Here is a 23,528-nt window from a genome sequence, read left to right on the forward strand (position 1 = left end):
TTTGCCACTGGAAGCAGGACAGATACCATGCAGTGATCCCGCTTCCATTACCGGGCTGTCAGTAAACAGGATTTTCCATGTGAAGATCACGCAATTACTCATAAAGAAGTTAACTGACAGAACAGAACTAGACCCACCAGTTTTCTCAAGCGGTCCAATGATCCCTTGTAAGTGCTGGCAATAGATCTGAACCTCAGCTGTCAGCATTTAAATACACAGACACAAGACTCCTTGGACCAGACTGCTGAAAATTGGAATCTGCCCAAGACTTGATCCATGTATGGTGTAATATCTCCTGCTTCTCCTCGCTTACTGAACTTCTCCAATGCTACCTTAATTGACAAAAATCCTCTAACTTACCCTTTTCAAGAGGTTTGCATTCTGTCTGTCCTGCCTCCACGACCATTCCAACCTCTTCCCACTTGAGTCACAAAAGGTTTTCGAAGCCCACGTGGCTCAGTGAAAATTCTGCAGAGTCTGACATTAAGCTGTCTGATAGGAGCTGGCAAGCTGAAAAGGAGGCAGGACATCCACCTACACTGGCTAGAGGCCTTTTTTGTTTTGCTGTTCTTCTTTAGTTTGGTCCCGTTTCAGGGCCACAAAATCTGACCCAAAGAATGGGACTTAATTATGTGACCATTTGTAATAATTCTCAAAACAAACAAAAACCAATTTCAGTAAAAGACTGAGGAAAATGTTAAAACTTTACATTTATTTTGTATTTTGTAATAAGCATTAACTTCCACGAATATAAATTCCACAGATTGTTTTGTCAGATATCAACTAAGTACCTTTGAAATGAAAGTTTAAAACTCAGACAGGACATTAAAAAAAAAGGTAATAATTAATGCAAGGATTATGAAGCACAACAGAAACAAAATAAATGAGTGTTTTCAGCTTACATTGCTAAGTCTTGTAAAATCATGCACTTCGGGTCTGGTAAGCCTTAATGCTACTTTTATAATATTTAATTGTCAATCAAACTACAATAATTTAGCTATAATTACCATTACTGAAGTTCCTCCAAATTAGAACTCCAAGGTAGGTTAGTTATCTGCTCCAGGTGACTGTCTACACCCACTGTCCCTCTACAAAACAGCAACCAATTTGCTGCTGCAGTCTGTAAGGTAAGCTAGACATCCAGGACAAAGCAGCTCACTTGACTAGCATCACATCCATAAACATTTACTCCCTCCACCAACACGACTCAGTAGCTGCGGTGTGTATAGTATCCAAAAGATGCAATGCAGAAATTCACCCAGTCTCTTAGACAGCACCTTGCAAACCTGTGACCATGACCATCTAGAAGGGCAGCAGATACACCGGAGGCGGGGGGGTGGGGGGAAGGAAGGAATGGGGGGCCACCGCATGCAATTCCCCTTCAAACTCCTCAGACTCCAGACCTGCAAATATATTGCCATTCCTTCAGTGTTGCTGGGTCAAAATCCTAGAACGCCCTTCCAATTGCATTGCAGGTGTATCCACACTATCACCTCAAAAAAACAACTTCAGCAAACTCAGGTCTAGTCTAACATCTTCAGCAGAACAACTCGTTAATATGCTTGCCACCTTGCTTCACAACTATTTAGAAAAAAGCACGATTAAAGCAAAATCATCTAAGTTTTATCTTTCAGAGATGACAATATGATCTTGAGTTGTGAATTTAACATTGTTGTTTAAGCTTCCAGTCTTCAAAATATTAACATTGAACAAACCATTTTCAATGCTGTTTTATTAAAGTTTATGCAAAACTTATGCAAAATGGAAATGACTACATTTAGATGCTGGGCTAAAATAGTGACAGACCACATGGTCAAGTGTTTACAAGATTTAAAATGCAATAAAAGACCAAAAGGAGTGGCAAGAGGGAGAGCAACAAAACGTGTTTAGGAGTTGTGAATGGCAAAATAACGGAAATAATGAATAAAGTTGTCCATACAAAGCTGAAACAAGAGAAAACGAAACAACAGCAAGACCAATACATCTCGTCTTCTGCCTTGTTACAGACCTTCTCTTTTGCTTTTCTCATCCTTCACCATTTCCTCCACTTAAAAATTATTTCTAACTTTGTTCAGTTCTGATGTGTTTATCATTTCCTATCTTAATTCAGATTTCCAACAAAGTATTTTGATTTTATACCTTGGACTTGCTTCTGGATGGGGTTAATAATGATGCCTACGTCTCCACATGACTTATGCCAGATGCACTTGATGACATTCATTGTGAAAAACTAAACATTCTAGCCAGGAATCTGCATTTTATGGACTTCGATTACAAAGCAAAGATGTGATTTAAAAAGTTATAGAATTCCGCGTGTGGGTAAGATACTAGGATGGACCAAACTACATTGATCTTCTGAGTCTAAACAAGTTTCTTCTAATGATGCTTTCTCCCCAGCTCTCAAATCAGAGCATCTGCCAATCTGCATTTGTTCAAAAGTTTCTCAATTTGGCAATAGGATTTTCAAGCCCAATGGACAAACTCCTGATTCTGATCTCTTAATTGACAGTAGTAAGACACATGAAAAATTGAGAACATTGTTAAACATGATTAAATAATGGTTAAAAGGAGCTAAGATCTCATTTTTAGTCTCAAAAATAAATAATGGTGGAGCATTTTTGTTTTCTTTGATCCATATTCTTCATCCTTATTTATGCCTGCTTGAAATTTGGGAGATTCAAATGTAAATGGTAGGACACATGGGTACAATTTTCAATTCGAATGCTACCATGTAGGAGGCCATTCTGCCCAATATGTCTGCATGAGCATTTTCAAAAAGATATTCAATTTGTTCCACTCCCTTGCCATTTCCCCATTTTCCTGCAATTTTTCTTACTTTAAGTTTTTATCTGATTTTCTTCTGAAAGGCATTACTGAATTTTATTCCACTACACTTCCTGGCAATGCACTTCTGATGATAACTTGATAAAATGTTTTAAAATTCCCACATTACAGTCCCTTTGTCAAATATTCTAAGTCTCTATTCTCTGACATCTGATCCTTTGGCTACCAGAAGCAGGTTCTCTTATGTGATTTTGAACACATCTACTAATTAAATTGCCCCTTAACTTTCTCTGCTGCAAGGTCAAAAACTGCAATTTCGCTACTTTCCCAAATAAAATTATGTCTTTCACTTCAGTAATATCCCAATAAATCTTTTCCACACACACTCTCATGTTTTCATGTTCTTCTTAGTGTGGTGCTCAGACTGGTCACTACACCTGGGGTCCAACTAGTTCTTCATGAAGGGTTAGCATCACCTTCTTGTTACACATATGTTCAAGTGAAAAGATCTTTCTTACAGCCTTCTTAACCAATTTGTTAACTTTCCATTTTGTGTAAAAGTACCCTCAGGTGTACCCATGCATGCCATGTAAAATTGAACTATTTAGATTAGATTAATTAGATTAGATTACTTACAGTGTGGAAACAGGCCCTTCGGCCCAACAAGTCCACACCGCCCCGCCGAAGCGTAACCCACCCATACCCCTACATCTACATCTACATCTACCCCTTACCTAACACTACGGGCAATTTAGCATGGCCAATTCACCTGACCTGCACATCTTTGGACTGTGGGAGGAAACCGGAGCACCCGGAGGAAACCCACGCAGACACGGGGAGAACGTGCAAACTCCACACAGTCGGTCACCTGAGGCGGGAATTGAACCCGGGTCTCTGGCGCTGTGAGGCAGCAGTGCTAACCACTGTGCCACCATGCGTTCATATTGCACACCTCACTCTTCCTAGCAAAATCTATCACTTCACATCTTTCACCGTTAAGGTTCCAATTGTCATACAATTGCCTATTTCACCAGTCTATACCTTTCAAGATCTATTATTGCTGTCATTTTATCCTGAGTTTTGTACCTCTTTCAAACTCAGAAATTATGCTATACTGAATTCTAGACCATTAGTATTTATCAAAAAGAGCAGTGATTTCAACAACAGCCCTGGAAATATTATAGCAACAGTTCATCACTATGTTCGACTTTGTTACTCTCAATTTCCTATCTAAGCAGTCACTGGCTGTTGGATCCCATGGACCTCAACGATGTTAACAAGTCTATTACAGCAGAAAGACTGCAGTTTCATATGCAATCTAAGATGCACATTCAAGTATGTTTCACTCAGCATCAGCTCCTTCACCACCTTATTCAAGGCAGTAAATAACTTAGTGTTTTCATGAACAGAGGCATAGTTTTGATTTTGGATTACTGTGGTACAAACAAATTAAAAATGTTAAAACTGTAATATGTCACAAAATGAAAAGAAAGTACTTTGTAACAATTTCTCTTCAGGTATTCTTCAGGAAAATCACACCTTTTCAATTTCCTATTTAGTCTTTATTAATTTTATTATAATAAATTAAACATACAAACTCAATGCAAATTTTTTTAAAAAACTCAATTTTATCAACAGCCCTGTTTTTAGTTTAACAAGCAACCTCACTGTTGAGGCCTGTCTCACCTACTCCAGAGGTGTGTAATAACGTCTCTGAAGTTAATTAGATTGGAAAAATCATAAGCAATCATGATGACTACCTTAAGTTCCTGCAGTTGATCTGGTTCATAAAGTTTAGGAGATAAAGCCTGTGCAAGGAATGCATCAAGTTCATGGCGACGAAGGATCCTCACCCCTGGCCACTGCAACAAATATCTATAAGGGATATACAAACATAAGCTTATATTTTTAGTGCACAACAAGAAAAACTTGGATTTATGCAACACCTTTAATATGATAAAATATTCCAAATTTCTTTTCAGGTGCATTATAAATCAAAATATGACATTGAGCTGAAAGAAAAAACAGATCAAGCAACCAAAAGCTTGGTCAAAGACATAGGCTTTTATAGGTTTCTTAAAGAACAGAGGCAAGAGAAGTAGAAGGGTCTTGGAGGGATTGTCAGAGCTTAGGACCTTGGCAATTGAAGGGACACCACCAATGGTACAGCTACTAAAATGGAGATGCTGAAGAGAACAGAATTAGATGAACGCAGCGATTTCTGAAGACTACGAGGCTGATGGGAGGTTATAGAGGTGGGCAGGGACAAGGCTATGGAGGGGTTTGAAAACAAGAATGATTTTAAAATTGAGCAAGCACAGAGATGATAGATGAAGAACTTACTGTGAGTTAAGACACAGGCAGCAGAGTTTTGGACGACTTGACGTTTACAGAGGGTAGCATGTGGAAGACCAGCCAGTAGTGCATTTGAATAGTCATGTCTAGAGGTAACAAAGGCGTGAAAGAGGGTTACAGCAGCAGAGGAGCTGAGAGAGGGGTAAATACGAGTAAAGTTAGGGACGTGGAAATAGGGTGCTTCCGTGATGGCGTGAATATTTGGTCAGAAGTTTATCTTTTGATTAAATGTTACACCAAGGCACAAACTGACTGAGTTAATTTCAGACCATCAACAGGAAGAGAGATGGTGTCAGTTGTAAGGGAATAAAGTTAGAACAGAAATTGGAAAAAATGATTTCAGTCTTTGCAATATTTAATTAGAGAAAGGTCCTGATTGTACAATACTGAAGATTGGATAAACAATCTGATAATTTCGCCACAGTGCAGAAAGTTAAGGGAGGTGGTGGAGAGGTAAAGTTGGGCATCATCAACATGTACGTGAAAATTTAATCTGTGCTTTTGGATGATGTCATTGAGGGGCAGTGTGTTGACGAGAACTAGGACAGAGAAATGTTCATAGAAGATCATGCTACTTAAATAAAGACATCCCGTCTGTTATTAGCATATATTTTTCTTTTGAAAGAAGATTCTCGCCACTCAATATGCCTACAGATTAAACATGTATTCTCTAACCATTTTCCAAACAATTGCTCATGATACGATAACACCTGAATTTACATATAATCTTTCAGAAGAGATTGTCAGTGAACAAAATGTGCAATTAACAGCTTCACAGAGGCATTAAATGTCCCTAGTGATTTGATCAACATGGCAAGAAACGTTCACTAGTTTTGGGGAAAAAAAGGAAAAATTCTGTAGATTTGATGCTAAACATTATTTTAACCATTGATTTTACTATGTTTAACCTTAGCAGTATTTTCATTGTATTCCTGTCTAAAAATTAACCAAAAAAAAACCAAAAGCTGTTGATTGTCCTTGATATAAAAGATTTGGATGAGAACTTAGGATGTATGGTTAGTAAGTTTGCAGATGACACCAAGATTGGTGGTAGAATCGACAGTGAAGGTGGTTATCAAAAATTAAAAAGAGATCTTGATCAATAGGGCCAATGGACTGAGGAGTGGCAGATGGAGTTTGATTTAGATAAATGTGAGATACTGCAATTTGGTAAAACAAACAAGTGCAGGACTTATCCAGTTAGTGGGGAGTATTGATGAAAAGAGAGAATTAGAGGTTCATAGTTCTTTGAAAGTTGCATCACAGATAGACACTGTGGTTAAGCACACTTTCCTTCATTGCTCAGGCCATTGAGTATAGGAATTGGGATATTATGTTGAAGTTGTACAGGACATTGGTGAGGCCACTTTTGTAGTACTGTGTACAGTTCTAGTCATCCTGCTATAGGAAAGATATTATTAAATTGGGAAGGGTTCAGAAAAGATTTACAAGGATGTTGCTGAAACTGGAGTGCATGAATTAGAAGGAGACGCTGGATAGGCTGGGATTTTGTTCACTGGAGTGTACAGGGTTGAGGGGTAACCTTATAGAGGTTTATGAAATCACGAGAAGCATAGATAAGGTGAATAGCCAAGGTCTTCTCCCCAGGGAATGGGAGTCGAAAACTAGAGAGCATATTTTTAATGTGAGAAGAGAAAGATTTAAAAGGGACACAGTGGGCATTTCATATGTGGAATGAATTGCCACAGAAAATGGTAGATGCATGTACAATTACAAGATTTAAAAGATATTTGGATAAATACATGAATAGGAAAGGTTTAGAGGGATATGGGTCAAATGCAGACAAGCGGGGCTAGTTTAGTTTGGGAAACTTGGTCAGCACAGACGAATCGGATGAAAAGGTCTGCTTTCTTGCTGTATGACTCTAAAAGTGCTAGGCCAGCTCCGCAAAGAAGTTGCAAAATTTAATCCCACTTCTGCAATTTATTTTCCAAACACTAATGTCTTCCATGTTGACTTCACTTCCAAAGTGTATGTGTTGACATATTCCATACTGTAACAGCTACTTACTGCATCAGTTTCAGTCTGTCTTTAAGCTTCTAATCCCCAGTTTTTGTTTGCTTGGTCCATTGAGTCTCTCCTGTCATTTGAGATCAGGGTTGCTCTAGGCCATTTTTTTCCCCCACACCATCTCCATATCCCTGAATGTTATTAGTTTCCAAAAACTTAACTTCTGCTGAGCTTACTGAAAGATCTTTGTGAATGCTCATTGAAAGACAGAAAATTGCAAAGATTTACCAACCTAATGAACAAAAAACTTCCTCTTCATCTCAGTTTTACACGACCTGACCCTTGTCATGAAATGGTCCCCTGCTTCTAGATTCACCAGAGGAAACATCCTATCTCTATCCACTGTTGTACCCTGTAAGAATTTTGCAAGTTTCAATTCTTTGAAACTCCAGAAAATACAGACCCAGTTTCCTCAACTTCTCCTCACAAGACAATCCCACCACTGCAGTGATTTAGATGAACCTCTGTTGCACTTCCTCTATGGCATATATACCTTTCCCGAAATAAGAAGACCAAGCTTGTAAACAATGCCCCAGGTGACAGCTCAACAAAGCTCTATACAATTGCAACAAGATATCTCTTCTGCATTCACAGCCCCTTGAAATGGTAGTTTGATAGAAACACTGCCTGTTTGAGCAATGTGGCAAGAAACATTGATGAGATTTAGAAAAACAAAAACCATCAACGGGTCAGACTTGCTCCTAAACATTGTTTCAACTACCGGTATTTGGTATAACCCTTAGAAAGTACTTTAATTGCATTCTTCTCTAACCATTAGCCAAGAAATAAGAAAACAAGAATACAGCTTTCTCCCATTCCTATGTAGTAAGGGAGAAAATGCTGGAGATTAGAAACTTAAAGGATTCCCTGAGAAACATGCCCCTGTAATTAGGCATTACAATATGCAATGTATCAACACATGCAATTCTTGTCTTTCCAATTGCTTGCTATGCCTGCATGCTAATTTGTGACTCAAGGACATCTGCACTTCCCAATCGCTCACAATTTAATTTTCTGTCTCTGCTTTTTCTACGAAGTAAATAACTTCACACTTATTAATGTTATCTTCCATCTGTTTTGCTTAAGATCATTCACTTAGATATTCCACACCCATTTGAAGCCTCCTTGCACCATACTCTCGACTTGCATTCTCACCCAGTTTGGTATCAACAGCAAATGTGGAGATATTTAATCAATTATGTAGATTGTAAACAGTTGTGACCTAACACTCATCCATGTGGTACCTCAGCAGTAACAGGCACCCTGAGATTGATCTGTTTATTCTTACTCTGCTTTCTGTCCAGTAACCAATTCTTAATCCGTACTAGTATATTCATCTGCAATTTTGTGCTCTTTAAGTGTATGTACCTAACGTTTGTGTGTGACCTTATTAAAAGCCTTCTGAAAATCCAAATATTAATCCACTGGTTCTCTTTTGTTTATGCTACAAAAGTACCATCCTCAAGCAATTCCACATTTGACAAAGATGACATCCCTTTCATTAATCCATTTTGATTCTGTCCAATTTTTCCATTATTTTCTAAATGATCAGCTATCACATCCTTCATATAGGATTTTAACATTTTCCCTACAACAGACATCAAGTTACAGGTTGATAGATTCCACTCTCCCTCTTCCTCCCTTATTAAATAGTGGGGCTTCAAATTCAATCAGCAGAAACAGATTTGTAAATTTTATAAAGCCTTAGCTTTCAAACTGGAATGTCAAACATTTACACTATTCAACATACATAAAAGTGAAAAAGCCAAGTGTAATGTTTTCTCCCCAGAATATACAGTATACTGCAAGATCCATGTCATTGTGAAATGTAAAAATTAGATGGCATTTGTTCAAAATAAATTGTAGGAAAGAACATGAGACATAAAACAACACAGTTATAGTTTACAAATGTTCATATTCAGACATTTTAAAGGCTAAATGTCATTGTACAAAAATGTACTCCAAAATGCATTAATAGTGGGAAAAAAAATTCTGTTGACTTGCACTGTTATTCAATGCTCTTCACTTACCGCAGCACGCAGCAAAGAACCAGAAGGTGTGTTGGAACATTTGAGGGATTGAGCATAGCTGGTGTGTCTGATCTCATGCAGGCAAGAAATGCCCTCATTCTTCGGTTTTTGTCCTCCACAGCTTTTCCAAGCCATAGCTTCTTTAAGTTTGGACATGTCCACTCTCTAAAAGCAAGTGCTTCTACCAGTTCTGGAGTTTGGGGCGATTTCCCCTTGTAAGCGGCCCACTCTTTAACTAAAACTGGGGGAACTGAAAAACATTAGTGAAATTAACTCAATTTTCTGTACTAAATTCTAGTAATTTGAGATTTTACTTCAATTGCTAATGACAAGAATTTGCAAACTTATTTTTAAGTGACAGTAGAAAAGCTGACATAGTTTACTATCGTAATCTAAGCAACATGCAACTCCCAAGGTACAAATGTACATATTTATTAGATCTATCTTGTGTCTACTTGCACTTCTTGACTGCACCATATGAATGGTTTGCCGCTTTGTGTCAATGATCTCCTCTAATTATTTCCATACAAATCTATATTTGATATGGAGTTCCCTTATGCAAATATATCTCACAGTACAGAAACACAAGGAACTATGCACCAACTTTCTGAATCCTGTGTCAGTTTGTCCAACAGGTTACTGTTTCATTTATTTTTCTCCTCAACTTAAATATTCTTAACCCTCTGCTTTTGATTTTAACACTTCTTTGAAGATTGAAATCATTTAAGTTTTTTTAATTCACCACTTTTGACAGACACAACCCACCCTTAAACATGGCCTTCTGTGAATCCTTAAATAATGTACGAAAAAACTGTGAGTTTTTCTAAATGTTGGACTCTCCACTCAGTTTTGATTTTGAATGCTAAACTGCACATTTTTAGCCATTGGGTCTTCACATTCTGCATAACTCATTGCTGAACATGCCAATTTAGGAATCTTGGAAGTTGAACTGCTCAGTGTAGTCAAAAAAAAATCAATCAGCAAGGACTTGAAAGCATCCATGATACTGACAAGGTGATAGGGACAGTGCATTGGACTCATGAAATGGATGAGAGAAACATTTTCTTTGACTCATACAGTTCACTACATTTCTGTGGAATCTGTAATACTGTGAACATCAGGAGATTGGTGGCCTAAATTTTGAATTATTTAGTGAAAACCCCAGCAATCTGTTTTGTAGGTTTTAATTATTTATAATAAAAACAAAAAATACTGGAAACATTCAGCATATCAGTCAGCATTTCAGGCTGTTCCTAAAGTGTAAGCATTTAATGTTTTTAGTTCAGATTTCCAGCATCCACAGCATTTTGTTATTAATTATTCATATTTGGTTCTGCTGCAAAGGCAACAAAAATGAAAAAAAAACACTCGAGGTACTATTCTGCAATTGAGCAAAAAAAAAGTAGCTGAACAGAAAGAGGCAACCAGGCTTATGGTTAGGGATCACCTACATGACAATCGCAGGAGGAGAAAAGGGGAGATTCAGAGTCTTGTAAATGGGCCAAATCTATAGAAAGCAATATAAATGGCTCAGAGCTAAATAAACAACGGCAACATCAAATATTTTTGCAACAGCACTAATGCAAAGGGGAAACAAGTTATATATGACGGTCTGATTGATTTATCCCCTCCTTCTAAGCCAGGACTTGGATTTAAATTCTTACATCCAATCCTGTGGAAGACATTCATGCAACATTACAGCAGTAATAATTCCTGTCAGAAAATTAAATTGTTCATTTTCCACTGCAGAAAGCTGGTCATATAGATTATTAATATATTGCCACAGTTACATGCTTTCTACCTATTTTAAGTTACTACAAAATTGTTGCTTTCTTTCAGCAGATACTTTAGCAACCCATGCAGTTTTACCCTTGTTAAGAAGACAATAAAGCAGAAAGCTGGCCATTCAGCCCATCAAGTACGTTGGATGATTCAATAAGATCATGGCTGATCTGATAATCCTCAATTCCACTTTTCTGCATAAGCTTTCACTTTGTTACTGAATAAAAATCTGTTTCTCTTAGCCTTGAACATGCTTAATGATCTAGCCTCTAGTGTGGAAAAGAACTCCACAGATTCCCTATTCTCAGAGAGAAAAAAAAAGTCCTGCTCATTGTCTTAAATGGGCAACCCCTGCTACTTAGATTGTCCTCTCTGATTCTAGAGGACACTGGAAAAACCACCTTTCTCCAATTACTCTCAGTACTTTATATGTTTCAATAAGGTGAGTATAGGCCCAACATACTCAACCTTTCCTCATATGAACATTCCACCATAATTGGGATCAATCTACTGACCCTTTTCTGGACTGCCTCGAATGTCAGTACATTTTTCCTTAGGTAAGGAGACCAAAACTAATCAGTGTGGTCTGATTCGTGTCTTGCAGTTTTCGTCTACTTTAATATTTCATTTATCCCTTTGAAATAAAGGCCAACATTCTGTTTGCTCTATTCCCACTGAATTTGGATGCTAGCGTTTTGTGGTTCAAATGCCAAGGCCCCTAAATCCCACTGCCTTTTCTCCATTTTTAAGAATGTTCCGCTCCTCATAGCCATAGCAGCATACTACACAGGATCAGTCGCTTCTGCCCAACTCATCCTTGCCAATCAGATCGCCTAAACTGAATCAGTCACATTTGCCTGTATTTGACGCATTTCCCTCTAAACACGCTTCTCCAAATGTCTTTTAAATGCTTTAATGGTACCCACCTCTACCACTTCCTCTGGCCGCTCATACCAAATATGCACAATCCTGTGTGGAAAGATGTGCCCATCAGATCCGTTTTACATCTCTTCCCTCTCACCTTAAACCTATAGCCTCAAGTTTTGGACTCCCCTACTCTGGGGAAAAGACCTTGTCTTTTCCTATGCCCCTCATGATTTTATAAATCTCTATAAGGTCACCCCTCAGCTTTCCATGCTCCAGAGAAAATGTCCCAGCCTATCAGTCTCTCCCTATAACTCAAATCTTCCAGTCTTGGTGAGATGTTTGGAAATCTTGTTTGGAACCATTCCAGTTTAATTCCATCCTTACTATAACAAGGCTACCAGAATTATATGTAGTACTCCAAATGTGGCCTTACCAATGTCTTGTACATCTGTAATATGTTGCTGCATCTCTGACCAATGAAGGTAAGCGTGCCAAATGCTGCCTTCACCATATTGTCTACCTGTGAAGCCATTTCAAGGAACTATGCACTTATAGCCCTCGGCCTCTCTGTTTGACAACACTCCCCAGGACTCTACCATTAGCTGTGTAAGTCCTGGTCACCTTACCAAAATGCAACAGCTTGCTTTTATTGAAATTAAATTCCATCTGCCATTCCTTGGCCCACTGGCCCAGTTAATCAAGACCCCATTGTACTCTTAGTAAACCTTCTTCACTGTCCACTATGCCACCAATTTTAGTGTCACCCACAAACTTACTAATCATACCTCCCATGTTCTCATTTGTATAAGTGATGAACTGTGAACTCAGCACCAATTTTTGTGATATACTGCTCGTCACAGACCTCTGAACAAAAACCCTCTACCACGAGTAGAAGAATAGAATAGTAGCAAAGATAAAGGGTATCCGAAATTTTTCTCTTAGCATTTAGGTAGAAAGTGGGTGCAAAGAAGTGGAATGGATTCTAATAGAGATAAAGACAGTGATTTATGCTTAAAGGTGCCAGGCAAGGCGAGTGAATTCTCACTTGCCTTAACTTTTTTAAGCTGCTCCACATATGGGGGAGATGCCAGAGGAGAGAGAAGTGACAAATCTGACTCCCATGTTCAGGAGTGTAAGGGCAATCTCTCGGCCATTTAGTCTAACATCAGTGGCAGGCAGGGTTTTGGAATCTTTTATCGTGGGGGGGTAAAAAAATCACCAGGCACTTGGACAGGGTTACATCAAATAAGGACAGCCAGCATGGATTTGTAAAAGGAAGATCAAATTTGACTAATCTAAGTCAAGCAGAGGTTAATGAAGGAAACACAATGGATTTTGTCTATTGAATTTTACAAAGGCATTTGGCAAGGTACCACTTGAAAAGTTACTAATAAAATTGAAGCCTATGGAATGGGAGTGTACAATTGAATAAAACAAAATGGATGAAAATAGCTAGTCATGTAAAACTGTTTTCCTTTCGAGTCTAGAGGATGTTACAGAACAGGGTTCTGCAGTAAAACTTCAAATTTTGCTGATCCCACCAAACTTGAAGGCTAACAGTGAGGATGATACAAACTGTCTGCAAGAGGACATATATAGGCCAGCACAATGGGCAGATAAGCAACAGATACAATTTAATATGGAGAAGTGAGAGGTGAAAGTATTTTGGCAGTAGGGATGGATCCAGGCAATACAGAGTTTTAAAGAGTGCACTGGATGGGGAATTATATTCACCAAACTTTGAAGATAGCAAACCTTGTTGAAAAAATGATTGGAAAACCATATACGACCTTGGTCTTCATAAATATAAGCTAAATTACGGGGAGATCCAACTGATTACAAAATGATCTTAGTTTGACACAATAGTGGACACAGACAGGATAATCTCAAAGACATACACATAAGAAGTAGGAAACTCTATCAAAATCTTATTCAACTCTCCTCTGGAATTAGGCAGTTCAAAAGTCCAGACTTATTCCATAAATTCAAAGTGATGGGAAGCCAAAATTTCTTTCACATGTTTACCTTGCAGAATGTACCCTGGAAGACCTTCAGTCAGGAATTTGATTGAACTCGGTGTTTCATCAGAAGGTTGCGTGTCCATAATGGAAGTTAAATGCAGCTATATTTCTCACTGCTGTAGTCAGATTTCAAGTGGGATAAAAACCTCAGTTTCAAATAATGAACTTTTAATTTGAAACAAACTTAAGGTAGAGTTGGTTGCCCATTTCTCAAGGTTACAACTCTTACTGGTGAAAAATTACTAGTCCAGACTTATAAACTGTTGCTTCATCAGGTCTCAGAAAAGATAGACAAAGTTAAGTACTTTCAAATTTAATTTTTAAAAGACCTTCTGAAAGATTTTCTTTGATCAAAATTTCACTTTGAAAGTTTTAAAGCAAAGAATATATTTCTATTCAAACAATCATTAAGGACACAATTTGAAATATCACACATCTGTTCACCACATTTAACGCTAACACATCTTTTCTACCTGAAAAGGTATTAAGCTAAATTTGGATTGGACTGTTCTTAATCATTGTAAATTAAGGAATAAAAAAAACAAAAATATTTAGGTCACAAGGAAAACTGATGCCAGTTGTTCACAAAAATGCACTGAGGCTATGGCTTATTGTCAGATGAGTTGACTGAATACTTATTTCAACCCCTACTGAAACTGATGGCAATGAGTGGACCAGCATTCTAATTCTGTGGACTGATACTCTTCATTTCAGTAACCATAAAATGATGAAAAAGATTATGCAGTATTCAATGACAACTCAAAAGGGAAAGAGCCAAGGATAGATATGATTTATATTGTAGTAAGAAAGGGAATGTGAAGTGTTATCCTAGAAACACACAGACAATTGTCTGAGACGGGAATTGAACCCAGGTCTCTGGCACTGTGAGGCAGCAGTGCTAACCACTGTGCCACCCACAACATTGAGTATGAGAGTTAGGAGGTCATGTTGCGGCTGTACAGGATATTGGTTAGGCCACTTTTGGAATACTGCGTGCAATTCTGGTCTCCCTTATGTAGGAAGGATGTTGTGGAACTTGAATGGGTTTAGAAAAGATTTACAAAGATGTTGCTAGGGTTGGAGGGTGTGAGCTATAGGAAGAGGCTGAATAGGCTGGGACTGTTTTCCCTGGAGCGTTGAAGACTGAGGTGTGACCTTTCGAGGTTTATAAAATCATGTGGAGCATGGATGGGGTAAATAGACAAGGTTGTTTCCCTGGGTTTGGCGAGTCCAAAATAGAGGACATAAGTTTATGGTGAGATGGGAATAATTTAAAAGACACCTAAGGGGCAACTTCTTCACACAGAGGGTGGTGCGTGTATAGAATGAGCTGCCAGAGAAAATGATGGAGGCTTGTACAATTACAACATTTAAAAGACATCGAGACAGGTACATGAATAGGAAGGGTTTAGAGGGATGCAGGCCAAGTGCTGGCAAATGGGGCTGGATTAATTTAGGATATCTGGTCAGCATGGACGAGATGGACTGAAAGGTTTGTCTCTGTGCTGTACATCTCTATGACTCTAGGTTGGTAGAAGTAGGAATGGCCGCAGAGGGAAGGGAAGGGTGACACTGAGAACATTTTAAACCCTTAACATAATGTGAACTGAAGCCAGTGGTGGTTCCTTTTCCTAGCACATTGTCACTCAGAAAGAAACAAATAAAAATACAGAGGAAAATTAGGGAACAAGGAAACAGACAGGGACAGAGGCTCAGTTGAATGAACAGAAAATAGGAATAACCCATTTGGTCCTTCGGGCCTGCTCCACCATTCAATATAATCACGGCTGATCATGCAACTCAATACCTCCTGTTTCTCTCCATACCTTTTGATCCCTTTAGTCCCAAGACTCACACCAATACAGACAACCTAAAATTTATCTAGAAAATGCTACAGGAAATATAATTATTAAAACCTTCCATATGTTCATATTTGAGGTTTACAAAACAATGTCAACATTGAGACACTTTGGGCAAGCTTGTTAACATTTGCCCACTATAAATGTCCATATTTACACTGTATACCCTGTATAAACTTGGCATCCTGGACAGCTCTCACCCAGCAGCGATACTATAATGACATCTCGGTTCTTTCTTTTTTTGTTCAGCAATTCAGCCTTTAGCACAAATCAGTCCCTACACTCCAACTAAGTATACTTGTCTGTTATTTTAGTTAGTTAACTTTAAATATGGAATGTTATTATTCAACAAGCATAGAATTGGGATATTTATGTCAGCTTATTCTGTCCACCTATCTCATCATTTAACCTCATCTTACCTGAAGATGATACGTGGTCTGAAATTCTCTACCTCCCCCAACCAAATGTAATGCCACCCTCCAACCTAACAAAACAATAAGCACTTTTAAATTCTGATCATTATGTCAGACAAATTTGACATTTAGATGGACTCCAATACCCAACATAATATTTTGCATTCGCAAATGCAGACTGTTTTAATTTGGAATCCCAAAAAAACTACTTGACCAACAGTTCTTTAATCAATATACTGTGTATTTTTTCCCACAATCTCAGCATAAACTTTTAAAATGATGTGCTATAAATATCCAGCACAGAATATGAAGTTAACTTACTTTCAGTAGGGAATCTATTTTTCCTTAGTGCAAGTCTTTCAGCTTTTTTCCTAGCCTCAGCTAGGCTAAACAGGACTCCATATACACACTGTCGTATTGGCCTATACAGCAAAGCAGCAGGAGGCAAATCTTTATTGGCTTCATCTTCTATGCTAATGGAGATCTTAATCTCCCCCTATAATTAAAAACAAAGTATTCATCATTAGATACTGTTCACCATTTTCTACAGATTTTCCCCTTCATTCTTCACTCTCCACCTCCCTCATCCCAATTCCCCTTTTCGTCTGGCTTTATACTTGATTATAAACTGTTAATCTCTAATTCCTTTCACGTCTCATGAAAGATCATTAACCTGGAACACGAACTTTGCATCTCTACAGACACTATTTTATCTGATGATCGTTAGTGTCATTTTCTGTAGTACTTGCTTACAATCTCTACTGGTAAACACACAGAATCAAAAGGTTTTAAGAATTACATGATTCATACCAAACAATAGAAACTTGCATGTTCAAGGCCAACTTCATTTATTTCCATAGTTTATTTAACCATTTCCAATATTCCATATTTTAACTGACGTAATTATTCTGAAATGTGTACATACACGTTTCATCCAAATTTGTCCTCATGATGTTGTCAAAGTTGATGATCAAAATTATCTCTCCTCTCAAGGAATTTCAAGATATTCACCCACAAATGGAAAAACAAATCGTAGGACACTTCCAAGTCATGAGTGTGCAACACTTGGAAGTCACAGGGCTGGGAAATATTTTCAATTGAACTTGGTAAATCAATACATGGCAAAATGTAGATATTGTCCATCAGGAAATAAACCCATCAGCTTTACCTGGCATATTATGCACGTGATGTTTGACACTCTGCAACACAATTCCCTCAACATCCCTTTGAAATGTGCCAGCAAGCCACTCAGTTGCATCAAATTGCCCAAAAAGGTGAATAATGAAACAAGATGGATTATTTGGCACTGGCTTGGGCATCATATTTCGACACACCAAGCTCAGTTGAACATGCAACATTGAGCTAATATCTGGGGACCTGCCCCAAACTGGCCAAGTTGTACAATAGATTAGTGAACCAATTGTATGGTTCTGCACACTTGACCATCAGCCAACATCCCAGATTCCTGTATCACTATTTGTGGGCAAGTTCTCTCGCCCACTAGCAGAACTGATCTAACAGTGATGGTAGTGTACAGCCATGCAACTGGAAGGGAGTGGTCCTTGGAGTGTTTAGCATTGACTCTGGATTCCATAAACCGTCGATGTCAGATGAAACATTGAAAAGGAAACATCCCACTGATTAACAGTTACTGCCCCCCTCAACCCATGAATCTGTTCTCTTCCACTTCAAACACCACAGCAAAGAAACAATGAGGGTAGCAAGGGCACTAATGAGCATTTGGTGGGGTAGCTCAATATGCATCATCAAGAATAATTTGTTAGCTTCATTACTGCTGAGTCTCCAACAATAAAACTACCAAAAAGGCTTGTGTCGTGTTGAGAAGGTACTTGGCCTTGCTCTGGCCTACCTATCAAATAAGTATCTTTCCCTGGCAGTATTGGCTGAAGTGACTACCATGTTTCTTGTGGAGACTAAGCTCCAATTGTCTCTATCTCTGCAATCTCCTCAAACCATACTCCAAGATATATGTTTTCCTTTAACTCTCCTCTCTTGAGGACCACTGATTTTATTAATTCCATTATGGGCAGATGAACAGCTCTGGTCTAATGAGGAGTGCAGTAATAGCACCAAGCAGATTGAAAAGGAGGTGCTAACCTGTGGTGGAGCTTCAAAACATAACAATATGCATGCTAAAGAGTGCAGGTAGTCTGTAACTGAAAAAGTTTAGCATTTTCACAAAGAAATAACTGGATGAAAGCACTGCAAGACCTGCCATATTTGACCATGAATGCTCGTAGAGAAATAAACTTACAAAGTTTGGAGGTTTTATAAGTTCTCCATCCACAATAATGAAGAAGCCAACATTTGACTGGAAAATACAAAACTGAAGCACTGATGACAATTTCAGTCAGAAATGATACTACAATACCCCTCGAGGTTTCCAACATCACACATGCCAGTCTGCAGACAAAATCAACAGTAATTGTGCACACTGAATGTGCCTTGCCATTATTTTCCATATTTTCACCATCTCCCCCGACCCCCCCCCCCCCCCAGGATGAACGATCAGTCCTCAGCAGAGGCTAAACCTTCATCCCCCTATGCTCCTGGAACAATGAGTTTGACACGCGGCTAGACATCGAGCATTCCTTCCGCCGCCTTTGCCTCCGTGCCTACTTCTTCAACCAGGACTCTTGCCCACCCTCTGACAACCTATTCTCCCACCTCCAACACACTTCATCCACCCGGACATCCTGTGCTGGCCTCTTAACTGCCCTCGATCTCTTCATATCCAACTGCCACCGTGACAGTGACCGCCTCAACCTATCCACCCCCTCACCCACTCCAACCTCTCACCCTCACAACGCGCAGCCCTCCACTCCCTCTGCTCCAAACCCAACCTCACCATCAAACCGGCAGACATGGGAGGCGCAGTGTAGTTTGGCGCACCGATCTTTACACCGCTGAGGCTAAACGCCAGCTCGCGGACACCTCCTCCTACTGCCCCCTTGACCATGACTCCACCTCCCACCACCAAACCATCATCTCCCAGACCATCCATAACCTCATCACCTCAGGAGATCCACCACCTCCAACCTCATAATCCCACAACCCCACACCACCCGTTTCTACCTCCTGCCCAAAATCCACAAACCCGACTGCCCCGGCCGACCCATTGTCTCAGCCTGCTCCTGCCCCATCGAACTCATCTCTGCATACCTCGACACTGTCATGTCCCCCTTAGTCCAAGAACTACCCACCTATGTTCGGGAGACCACCTACGCCCTCCACCTCCTCCAGGATTTGCGCTTCGCCGGCCCCCAACGCCTTATCTTCACCATGGACATCCAGTCCCTATAAACCTCCATCCCCCATCACGAAGGCCTCCAAGCCCTCCGCTTCTTCCTCTCCCGCCGACCCAACCAGTACCCTTCCACTGACACCCTCCTTCGACTGACTGAACTGGTCCTCACTCTGAACAACTTCTCCTTCCAATCCTCCCACAGCTATGCCTGCCTCTTCGTTGGATATGTGGAACAGTCCATCTTCCACAGCTACACTGGCACCACCCCACATTTTTTCCTCCGCTATATCGATGATTGTACTGGCGCTACCCTGATGCTCCCACGAAGAGGTTGAACAGTTCATCCACTTTACTAACACCTTCCACCCCGACCTCAAGTTTGCCTGGACCATCTCAGACTCCTCCCTCCCCTTCTTAGACCTCTCCATTTCTATCTTGGGCGACCGACTCAACATAGACATCTACTACAAACCGACCGACTCCCACAACTACCTAGATTACACCTCTTCCCACCCTGCCCCTGTAAAAACGCCATCGCATATTCCCAATTTCTTTGCCTCCGCCGCATCTACTCCCAGGAGGACCAATTCCAATACCAAACAACCCAAATGGCCTCCATCTTCAAAGACCGTAATTTCCCCTCCGACGTGGTCGACGATGCTCTCCACCGCATCTCCTCCACTTCCCGCACCTCCGCCCTTGAACCCCACCCCTCCAATCGCCACCAGGACAGAACCCCAGTGGTCCTCACCTTCCACCCCACCAACCTCCGGATACATCGTATCATCCTCCGTCATTTCCGCCACCTCCAAACAGACTCCACCACCAGGGATATATTTCCCTCCCCTCCCCCCCATAACAGCGTTCCAGAGAGACCACTCCCTCCGTGACTCCCTCGTCAGGTCCACACCTCCCACCAACCCAATCTCCACTCCCAGCACCTTTCCCTGCAATTGCAAGAAGTGCAAAACTTGCGCCCACACCTCCCCCCCTCACCTCTCTCCAAGGCCCCAATGGATCCTTCCATATCCGTTGCAAATTCACCTGCACCTCCACACACATCATTTACTGTATCCACTGCACCCGATGTGGTCTCCTCTACATTGGGGAGACAGGCCGCCTACTTGCAGAATGTTTCAGGGAACACCTCTGGGACACCCGCACCAACCAACCCAACCGTCCCATGGCTGAACACTTTAACTCCCTTTCCCACTCCGCCAATAACATGCCGGTCCTTGGCCTCCTCCATCGCCAGACCCTGGCCACATGACGCCTGGAGGAAGAGTGCCTCATCTTCCGCCTAGGAACCCTCCAACCACATGGGATGAATGTAGATTTCTCCAGCTTCCTCATTTCCCCTCTCCCCACCTTACCTCAGTCCCAACCCCGGATTCAGCACTGCCCTCTTGACCTGCAATCTTCTTTCCGACCTCTCCGCCCCCACCCCCTCTCCAGCCTATCACCCTCACCTCCTTCCACCTATCGTATTCCCAGCGCCCCTCCCCCAAATTCCCTCCCCCCTATCTTTTATCTCAGCCCGCTTGGCACATCAGCCTCATTCCTGAAGAACGGCTTATGCCCGAAACGTCGATTCTCCTGCCCCTCGGATGCTGCCTGGCCTGCTGTGTTTTTCCAACATCACATTTTTCAACTCTGGTCTCCAGCATCTGCAGTCCTCACTTTCTCCACATTGAATATGCCCCAACAACACAACAACACTAGAGTTGCAGTACTGAAGACTTGTGCTTTCCCAAATTAGCTACATCTCTCGCCCAGCTGTTTCACTAAATCTACAAAACTGGCAATTATCCGACAGGGTAGGACAAAGCAGGACAAATTTAATCCTGCCAATTGCCATTCCATTAGCTTACTCTTAGTCATCATCAAAGCAAACAAGGAGTCATCAAAATTGTTAGCAGGTGCCAAGTACGCACCAACAATCAGCTCACTGATATGCAGCTACTGTACTGGTAGGACCACTTGACTCTGAATCTTCTTAATAGTTTTAGTTTCAGTGGGATTATTAGAGCTGAATTGCAGAGGTAATGTGCAAGTAACTGCCCATAACACCAAGGCAGCATTTACAGAAGAAAAAACACAATACTGGTTGAAGTTGTACTTAACACAAAGGAAAATGGCTGTGGGAGGCCAATTATTTCAATACCAGGACAGGATTTCCTCAGGACAGGGTCTCAGTGCAACCATTTTCATATTTTTCATCAAAACCCCACCACTAGTTCTGAGTGGAATGTATACTGAAGACCAGGACAACAATTAGACTTGGACTAAGAAGTGACATGCAATATTTTTCCTAGCACAAGTGCTAGGCAATGACCATCTCCATCAAGAAAGAGTCTGACCATTGTTGATTCTCCCATCAACATCTGGGTACAAGAGATATCACCACTCAAATGAATGCCAACTGGACCACATGTATAAACATTGCAGCTACATGAGTGGGATAGGGAATGGGTACTTTATGGGAAGTAACTTGCCTCCAAACTCCCTTTCTCCACTTAAAGTTAGGAATATGAAGGAATACTTTTGTATTGCCTGGAGGAGTCCAGCTCTAACAATTATGATCACTGGTACTATCTACAACAAAGCAGTCTGCTTGGTATACACCTCATCCGCTATGTAGATGTTCAGTGCATACCATCTACCGTTTGTATTATGCTAACGTACCAGCTTTCTTTGGTAGCACTTCCGAAATCTAAAATTTCCAACATTAGGAGGACAAAACATCAGTGCATGGAAAGTTAACCATAGAGGTGACAGTGTTACACCAGGTTTATTTGAAATCACAAGGTTTCAGAGCTTAACCCCTTCGTCAGGTGAAGTGAGAGAGAAGCACACAGCACACAATTTATGGGCAGAGAGATCAAAGATCATACAAATGGTGTGAGTGGAGTGTCAAACAGTAAGTCTCTACAAGTGACCAAGAGTGTTAGATGATGTGAATAAAGTGTCAACAGCTTCAGTCGAATCAGTCTCATTCTTAGACACAAGGATAGACACCTCTGGACCTCACACTAATGCAAGCCCACGGAAAACCTCATTGTGCTGCATTTCTCTAGCTTCCACCCTAAACACATGGAAGTCATCCCGTATGGTTAAGCCCTGCGCATACACAGGATCTGTTCAGGTGAGGAGGAACGTGACGGATACCTAAAGATTTTGAAGGATGCCTTCATGAGATACAGTGCCCAACTCATCAATTGCCAGTGTTGACGTCCCACATCAAAAATCGCAATGACTTCCTCAGAAAACAGATACAGACGAGTACCCTTTGTTGTCCAGCATTTCCCCACAGCATTAGAATGCCATGTTCTTCGCAGCCTTCAACATCATCGACAACGACAAGCATCTCACCAAGATCATTCCACTGCCTCCAATTCTTGCTTTCTATCAGCTGCCAACCCTTAAACAGACGTTTGCAGCAAACTACTTAGCCTGGATGTAGGTTTGCTCGCTGAGCTGGAAGGTTCATTTCCACCCTACCAAGTAACATCTTCAGCGGGCCTCAGGCGAAGCATTGCTGATAATTCCTGCTTTCTATTTATATGTTTGGGTTTCTTTGGGCTGGTGATGTCATTTCCTGTGGCGGTCAAGTCACTTCCTGTTCTAAAAAAAGGGGATCGACATCACCACAGGAAATGACATCACCAACCCAAAGAAGCCCAAACATATAAATAGAAAGCAGGAATTATCAGCAGTTTTTTGCCTGAGGCCCGCTGAAGATATAACCTAGTAGGGTGACAAAACGTCTGGAAATGAACCTTCCAGTTCAGCGAGCAAACCAACATTCAGAACATCAATTTGAACTACAAATCTTCTCAAAACTCACTAAAACTCAGGACAACATTGATTACAGTACCACACAACTTTGCCATGGCAACCTTTGCAAGACATGTCAGATCACTGACTTGGAAACTACCATGCTGGAATACATGACTCGACCAATGCTGTCTATCTCGCATGCCTATCTCAACTACCTGAACGAGCAGTGCTCCGAAAGCTAGTGTTTCCAAATAAACCTGTTGGACTATAATCTGGTGTTGTGCGATTTGTAATTTCATAGACTACAGGCAAGGATGCCCCGAGGTATTGTATATTGG

General features: G+C 40.6%; 1 protein-coding gene across 2 annotated transcripts in view; it reads right to left on the bottom strand.

Annotated features, from left to right (window-relative positions):
* LOC140483749 (constitutive coactivator of PPAR-gamma-like protein 1 homolog) overlaps window positions 1-23,528 on the bottom strand; it is a 128,056-nt gene that overhangs the window by 15,733 nt on the left and 88,795 nt on the right. For both annotated transcript variants that reach the window (XM_072582263.1, XM_072582262.1), the window contains exons 10-12: window positions 16,464-16,638; window positions 9,201-9,450; window positions 4,545-4,659 (exon numbers count right to left, since the gene is read on the bottom strand). In XM_072582263.1, the coding sequence (XP_072438364.1) occupies window positions 4,545-4,659; window positions 9,201-9,450; window positions 16,464-16,638 (540 nt within the window). The remainder of the gene's footprint in view (window positions 1-4,544; window positions 4,660-9,200; window positions 9,451-16,463; window positions 16,639-23,528) is intronic.

This window comes from Chiloscyllium punctatum, chromosome 12 (assembly GCF_047496795.1).
Source record: "Chiloscyllium punctatum isolate Juve2018m chromosome 12, sChiPun1.3, whole genome shotgun sequence".
Taxonomy (NCBI): Eukaryota; Metazoa; Chordata; class Chondrichthyes; order Orectolobiformes; family Hemiscylliidae; genus Chiloscyllium; species Chiloscyllium punctatum.